Source organism: Nansenia antarctica, assembly GCF_963989245.1.
Source record: "Nansenia antarctica genome assembly, chromosome: 4".
NCBI lineage: Eukaryota > Metazoa > Chordata > Actinopteri > Argentiniformes > Microstomatidae > Nansenia > Nansenia antarctica.
The window spans coordinates 9,286,257-9,294,278 of record NC_137689.1 but is presented as its reverse complement, the minus strand read 5'-3'; the positions used below and the strand labels follow the sequence as shown (position 1 = coordinate 9,294,278).

The following is an 8,022-nucleotide window of genomic DNA, read 5'->3' as shown; positions in this document are numbered from 1 at the left end:
GTAGATCAATTCTATTGGTTTCATAATAGTAAGTAGTTTGTGCCCTGGAGTAAAAACAACTGCTTAGTATAATATGTTGTGTCTTTATGGCTTGTTTTTGCCTAGCATAATTGTAAGTGGGTTCATAGATAATGCATTATGACTGGGACTGAATGTACTCACTCTAAACGTATGTAGTTATCATAGATGGATGGAGGGGATATGTCCCCAACCAGCCTTCCACTTCAACATTATACTGGTGAAAGTAGCTCACTACGTATATATGGGTGTGATTTTCCAACTAGCCACACGGTGGGGATATTGTAATTCTACTGATACAGTATCACTCATTCAGGGTTATTGCGTACATACAGTATCAACTTGGTCCATTTGATATATACATAGCCTACAAAACATACACAACACAACTTTAATATGTACCCCTTGCAAATTGGTTCAGCAAAGTGCAAATAGAAAACCAAACTAATTGACAACTCACACACATACTGCATTGAATAGAACATTGTATTGTTACTTTATTGTTACTTCACCAATCAGTAGGCCTACAGATGTTTGTCCCATTCTCAACAAAGACCAACATTGACTCTCAAGGCAAGGAAACAGGGCCTTAGTATCACTGTTGTCATGGAATTTCACACAAGGCCACACAAGGCCTAAATATGATTCTGCTTTCTCCCTCGTGACAAGTACGGTAATGATACTTAAAATCCTTTCTTCTATAGTCAATTGTAACACCTTTTTATCAACAGTTCACTGAAAATCGTGTTTACAGTAACACTCCACATTTCAATAACGGTATGTATACCATCATTGGTTATCTTTCAGCAAGAGCAATTCCAGAATAGAAAAACACAAATGATATTGTCCAACCACAACAACCAATACTTTATGCCTCCACTCTAACAACATAGTTAGCTGAGCTCCACTGCAGACCAACTCAGAGCCGCCCTGTTTGTTTAAGGGCAAACCTCCCTCAAGTGCTCTTCCCAGCTTCTCGCCCACACAGCTCCATAACACGGGTTGCATTTGAGGAACCTCCTTTTGACGTGTCAAGTCCTTGACTTTTAGAGGTTGCGGTCTCCTTCAAAAGGACATCCCTGCATTCACATTTACATATTCACGGAAGTCGGTTGGCACATTCAACAGAGAGCAGACCTAAAGGAGAAGAAAAGAGATTAGGATAAAGGGGGGAAAGTACATGTCTGAATGGGTAGTTATTGAGTAGACAGTGATTTAAACACAAATAAGGGCCTCAAAGCTCTTAGGCAGCAACATGTATTTGTATAGGGTGCAAAAGGAAGTAAAGATAAATGCAGACATGCAAGAACAATGTGTCTATTAAGGTAAGGGTCATGTAGCCTACTTATTATGCTGAAAAAACATTTGATAGTTAGAATAAGCCATGTAAAGTGCTTATTCACATCATTTGATAACATGTTGAGTGAGATGGTAACCAGTCACCTGTCTAAACTTGGCCCGAAGTCTCTCCATGTCTTCCTGGAGGTGTTCATACTTCGGGTCCTCATAAGGAAACGTCTGGATCAATCCAAGAAGGGACTCCAGGGCTTTAAGCCTCTTTCTGAAACAAAAAGTAGACTACATATTTGTACTAGCCTAATTAAAGTATCCTCCATGTTACGAGGAGCACATGACCACCAATTAAGATGTTATGACTGATTAGGCGGCCAGGTCAAACCTTGCTTTTGTGTCTGTGTTGTTTTGAAGAAGGCATTTCCAAGTGATCCCGAAACCATAATAGAACGAAACCTGAAGGGGGGGAGAAGGATGTCAAATTAGATTACCGGTAGATGAAACTTTATTGTCATCGCAGAGTTGGCTACAAGTTAAATACAACAAAATGCAGTTTACCATCCAACCCAAAATGCAAATAGTGATATAAGGGCATGATATAGGCTAAATAGAACAAGAATGGTAGCTAGTGATAGGTAACTATGTAATATCCAGTATGAGCAGAGGTAGTATTGTAAACAGATCAGTATAGTTTATATGTAGCCTTATAGTAGTTATGAGCCATGTACAGTGAGGTAGTTTATGTACAATATCTAATGTGCAGAAGTATAAAAGAAGCTATATAGGGGAGATGTCTGCGGTACCAACAAATGCGTGTCAAATCTGAGTCAGTAGCTCTGACCGTCTGGGTGGGTGATGATGATCAATGGACTTGATCACAATGATAAATGAATGAATGAATGAATGGTCTTTATTGTCATTAATACAGTACAGTACAGTACCCCCCCTCACAAATTTCGTTGTATGGTACCTGTACTATATTAATGACAATAAAGACCATTCATTCATCAGGTACCATACAACGAAATTTAGGAGGGGGGGCTCCCACAAGAGGGCCAATGGTCAAATAAAAAAGGGAAAAGAGCTGGTTGACATAAATAAAGGCTATGTACACTATCTACTATACTACTATACTATACAATAAAACACTGTGCTGTACACGTACCTCCATGGACAGTTTGGCACCATGCGACACTCCATGTTTGCGACCCTGCAGCATCCCCTGACGTGTCCCTTCGTCGAAACCCTCTCGATACCCCTTCACCACGTAGCTGAAATCATTTTTGGAAAAACAGACACGGTAAGTTTATAGTCTAGCTTCATTTAATTCAACCTGGGGCAGGAGGGGGGTGTTGAAACATTCCTCCCAGTGAGCTGGTTAGATATCTGTCTCTCTTGGCGAGCAGTAATATCATCTAATAAAACCATCCTCCCGATGTTTACCTGTCATCTGCCATGAGGATAGAGTCGAATAGGTCTTCACTGCCAGTCCCGGATAAGAGGGCCATCTTGACTGAGTAAATAAATCCCTTTATAGAAGTTATTCTGTTATTCTTCACTTGGAAAACTAAATATCACGAAGCTAGTTAGCTCATAGCACAGCAGATAGGCGCATCTCTGTTCTCTGAGCTCAGATAGTGGAACTCACAACGCCCAACCACTTCCGGTCAGTATAAACGTATGTAAACTAGAATTCCTTCAGAATAAAAGCGCCCACAGTAAACTTGTTTGAGGATTTTTAGAATAAAGGAAACACAATTTATGTAAGTATATCTGGCAATAAACATGTAATAATCTGAATGTATTATTTGTGTTTTTAAGGGTTCGTAAATGTTGTGTTCCGATCATTTTCCCGTCATGTTTTAACACACGTTTATTTTGAAGGCGGGAAAACGGCGAAAAGTAAATCCGGAAGTCTTAATGGCGCTAGTTTCTACTCACCCTGGCTGCGTTAGTAGATTTGCTCTGAGAGCGCCGGAGCGCACACTGGGTTCAACGTCATAAAGAGACCAAGTAATTTGATTGGACAAGAGGCATTCCATGAGTGCTGATCAGATTCCAGAGCGAATTTACGAACGCAGCCCCCCCCAAGTATATCCAGCTGCAGTAGTTTGTAGGCCCGCATAACCCAATAGTCGGTGCATTACTGCCATCTACCGTTACGGAGTTTAATGGCGCTAAAAAAAATAAAAAATAAAACGACCACTGAAATTCAGGGAAAGAGTTTTATAATTAAAAGAAATAATATATATCCAACAAAATGCCTTGTGGTTTACATAGCTTACCTCAAGCATATCTGTGCCTATCCCCTCATATGAAATCTCAATGTCATGCATGTATGCAAGAAGTTGTTTTAGTTTATTCCACAATATGGTATAACTCTAGTGACTAGCACCATGGACAGTGTCACAGTGAAGTGGCTCTTCTTGTAGGAAGCATTTCAAGTTCACCTGGAATAACATTGGAGGGCGCAAGAGGACAGAATATATATATTATTTCTGAAGTTATAGAATCCAGTGTCAGTTCAGTCCAGGCTGATTTAGGTGGTTGCATGATTATAACTAGGCCTACACCTTAAGGGTGCCAACGGTTAATTGGGTTGAAGGGGTGAGAATGGTCATGAGAAAATCTTCAGATTCATAAGACTGCATGAAACTCTTAAAACATCCAATGAGATCAAACTATGCCTATAATCTGTGATACAACTGATGCATCATTTCAGTTTAAAAATGTACTGACAAATACTTTTACAAATTGCTGTTATATCAATATGTTTTTATTCAAGGACTCATTCATGGACTGATCGAAATGGATTCCAATTACATGAACTCCATTTCAATCTCACATAAACATGCTCAGCACATTAGGCAAACAAACATTACACAATACCCCAAAAGGTAAAAATATATACACATGTAGGTTTATTCAGTATATTTACAAATATTTACACAAATGTAGACAAAAACAAGTGCATACAGGGCTCAATTTTCTCATTGTTCCTCTTTTTTGTACAATACATTAATATGTATGTGAGATAACAAATATTTAAATTGATGGTATATTTCAGTTCAGTTCTTCTTGGGCCTGTATGTCTGGAGTGGTGTATAATATGCCATGGCACAGTTCTAGGCCAATACTCATGACATCATGAGTCTGGAGACTCCTCGTAGAAGCTTCATCGTGCAGATTTACAAGTCAGCACTCATTTCACCAGTCCCTCATCTATAACTTAAACTGGGGCTCTGGATGAAGATTTGTGAAAGTTTCCCAAAGATGTCCATGGTGTCCATGTCCAAGTCTGATGTAGGGCTGTGTTCTGTGTGGCCTGGCAACGCTGGCCATGATTGGGTGCTTGTTGTATCCATAGCCAGTGTGCTCATCCTTGGCAGGAATTGAGCAAATGCAGGAAGTCCTCTGTCTCGACCTTGAAGCCTCTGCCTGCTACCTCCCAGGCTAACCAGAGTGCCATGCTTGTCAGATACGTAAGTGTTGTATCCGTCTGGGTGGATGTGTTCCTTGAAGGAGCAGTCGTCTTTCATGTACGTTGCCTATGGGAAGAGGGAGGGGAATGGGATGTTAACTGGGGATGGTGACAAATATTCGTCAGACCCTTCTTATCACAGTGCCTACGTATGTCCACCTTTAAGTTCTTCGAGGGCAGTTTACATAGTGCACATAGATTGCACAACTGTTGTGAAGAGAACAGAAACGTTTCAACCTGTATTTATGTGCAGAGAGGAATGAACCTCTGGTCAGTGGAAAATGATGGTAAGCCCTGAGCCCTAACTCCTTTGATATTTCAATCAGCAACTCGTTTTTCCTCGAAATTCATATTCCCCCCCCACCCCCACCCCGGACCCCCCTAGCTCTTACCGATGCATACAGTCTTCCAGTCCCTTCTGTACAGAGATATTGCGCCGCTGCAACTCCTTTAATCACGACACAACCTGTGTCGACACGTCGGATTTCCACCAAACCTGTATCAACATAACAATTCAGGTCACTTCCCAAATTCATAGCAGATGTTTAGTTCATCCTCAATCTCTGACGTCACTAGGCTCACTCCATCAAATGTGTCAATTATCTTGATCAGCCTAATCAATTAAAAATACAACTCAACTAAACCAATGGTCATTATATTGACTACGCCTATCGATAAAGTGACACTATTTTTCGCTTGATTAAGGAGTTTTTGGTAGAATTAGTCTATGATGGAATTTCTCACTTCTATTTTACAAAAATGCGAAAACATTTCTCACATTTCAGTTGACCAATGTAAACTATATGTCCAACACACATACATGCAAAATAATGCTATAGTCTATCTCAACAATGTCAAACTGTGTCGTTTCTAAATGACACTAGTGGTAGGTATATAGGCTATACTCACTGTGAGAGCTCTGCTCCACAGATCCATGCACGGTGCCATCATCACTGATAAGCAAGTGCAACCCGTGTTTTGCAGCGTACAGGTGTCTCAGACGGACCGTCTCTCCCCATCCGTGGGTGATATGTGGCCCTGCGTCTGCCAATGGCACACAACTTACTCCCACGACAAAGAAGATGTTGGTCATGCACACGGTTGCAAAAACGGTCAGCAGCATTGTTAGTTGCACGACAAATACTATTTATGATCCTCAGATCGTCAAATCCAGACCGTCTCACTCCAAGTGCCAGTCGCTATTTTGTAGTAAGCCAATGCCCTAGCCTTTTAAATGTGTCCCTTATCAGTCCGATCGATAAGCCTTTTCCCAAAGCCAGTTCTGAGAACCACAACATCACACACCCCACTCAACATCCAACTAAATCATAGCGTACGGCCCCCCCTGTTTCCAGCATGCAGGGTCTTAAAACAACAAAACCCAAAAAGTTGAATATACTATAATAATAATAATAATAATAATAATAATAATAATAATAATAATAATAATAATAATAATACAAATAATAATAAACATATCTATATTTAAAAATCTATATTTAAAAATATATATTAAAAAATATATAGCTGTTATAATTGATAGAATAACTGATGTTTCTTAATGTCGTTATGACCTTGTAGTTCATAATAGGCATTATACAATTTAATACATTAGCCACATCCACATGTCATTGCCATGCTTTATCATAAATAATGCATTTTAGCCTCACGAATAGGCTAATTGATCAATAAAAGGGCTCGACCATTCACTTACTTCAGTAAGCTCCTGTTAAGGGTTAAAGTGCAAATCGTGTAATTCAAGCCAAATATTCTGGCACAGAGGCATATGGTTTGACTAAGTCAACGAACACAGATAACACATTTTCCGCTGTTATCAGATTCTGACCGGGCGTTTCCGTTGCACATTGCACACTTTTTTTTGTGAATTACTGAACCCCTCTGTGGACCGACAGTTAAACAGTAATTTTGAGCAAATAATCCCATTCATGAAAATGCAGCCGAAGACCTAGATCCCTGTGCGCAATATAATATATCATTATTATTATGATTATTCATAATAATCATGATAATAATAATATATATATACAATATATCAGATCAGTCAGCGTTAAACTGGTGGACGGTAGGTTGTGTGGTCATTGGTTCCGATGTAGGCTACACCCACGTCATTTGTTTCAATCCAAATGTTTTGTGAATGTCATTTATGAAATGAAATGCTAAAAGGTAGCGTAATTGAAGACAATGTTTGAGCAGGGCCCACTCGGATATCCGAAATGATCAAGGTCTACTCTGAAAACTTGACCTGCGGGTGTGGGTGCAATGGGTTTAATTAGTCACTAGATGGCGCTCCCTGCCATATTATCATGAATAGCCTATCAAGGAGTCTTGGCGTGGGCTCTATAGTCTAGTCTAGGGAGCCTTGACCATAGACTCATTGGGCCTCAACTGGTAAGGCAAAGATGAGCGGTGGCTGTGATAGTGGTGAAGCACAAACCACACTGCCTTCTGTGTAGTAGGCTAAATGCTCGAGCGTAACTTGTCTGCTGAAAGAAGAGGGCAGGAAGTGTGTGTATGTGTTTGTGTGTGTCAAAGGGAATATTGCCTTAATACTAATTGACACTACATATTGACACTTAAGGGGTGCTCTCTGGGTTCTAGGCTTCGATGTAAAGCTCTGTCCAGGAATTTACCTCACAACAAGGGTGATTTGAAGTCCTGCTTGCCACCCTCCGCTCTACCATGACCTTACCGCGACATTTGAGAAGACCTGTCTCCTTTGTTTGGTGAGCGATGTTTATTACACTGCTTTAGTCACAGTGAATGGTTCTTGCCAGGCTTGGAAATGTCTGGTGGGAGACACTTTGTAAACCTTGCAAGAATGATGTCACACCGAAATGAATGCATGGCTTTTGTGTGATGTGCAAAGGATGTGACTCTCATACAGCCTGATTGTCTGTTGACCTACAACATGCTGTCATCTCAATTTCCCCATGAGTAGGTTGTTCATGCAAATGAACTGACAAACAACTTTCCCATCCATTATTGTATCGTAGACTACATACATTTGTTATTATTCCACCTAATTCCACCGTTATATCACCTAATTACTAAACAATTACCGAATCATTTTGTAACATGTTATACATAAAAAGAAGAGCAACAATGTCATGTTACCAAAAATTACCCTCAAGATTTTTATTTTGGTATTTATTTTTTTACAGTGCTAAATCACTGTAATAGTTCCCAATCATGGTACTGGGCTCATTCTA

At 40.0% G+C, this 8,022-nt stretch overlaps 2 protein-coding genes across 2 annotated transcripts; both read right to left on the bottom strand.

Moving 5' to 3' along the window:
- Nucleotides 1-609: 609 nt before the first annotated feature.
- On the bottom strand, nt 610-2,819 carry lto1 (LTO1 maturation factor of ABCE1; the record flags this gene model as incomplete). Its single annotated transcript, XM_080528812.1, has 5 exons — nt 610-1,155; nt 1,462-1,579; nt 1,697-1,767; nt 2,477-2,582; nt 2,755-2,819. The coding sequence occupies 5 exons, from the start codon at nt 2,817-2,819 to the stop codon at nt 1,084-1,086; spliced, it is 432 nt and encodes a 143-aa protein (XP_080384938.1). The 3' UTR covers nt 610-1,083.
- A 1,288-nt stretch (nt 2,820-4,107) lies between these two features.
- fgf19 (fibroblast growth factor 19) lies at nt 4,108-5,965 on the bottom strand. Its single transcript, XM_080528020.1, has 3 exons — nt 5,702-5,965; nt 5,185-5,288; nt 4,108-4,859 (listed from the first exon to the last, which is right to left on the bottom strand). The coding sequence occupies exons 1-3, from the start codon at nt 5,913-5,915 to the stop codon at nt 4,530-4,532; spliced, it is 648 nt and encodes a 215-aa protein (XP_080384146.1). The 5' UTR covers nt 5,916-5,965; the 3' UTR covers nt 4,108-4,529.
- Nucleotides 5,966-8,022: the final 2,057 nt, after the last annotated feature.

What these genes read in the sequence shown, in the direction of transcription:
- fgf19 (XM_080528020.1), bottom strand. Translation starts at nt 5,915, where the DNA reads ATGCTGCTGACCGTTTTTGCAACCGTGTGCATGACCAACATCTTCTTT. An exon ending in TGTGGAGCAGAGCTCTCACA is followed by an intron (nt 5,289 to 5,701) that starts GTGAGTATAGCC and finishes ATGTTGATACAG; the next exon opens with GTTTGGTGGAAATCCGACGT. An exon ending in CTGGAAGACTGTATGCATCG is followed by an intron (nt 4,860 to 5,184) that starts GTAAGAGCTAGG and finishes CTCTTCCCATAG; the next exon opens with GCAACGTACATGAAAGACGA.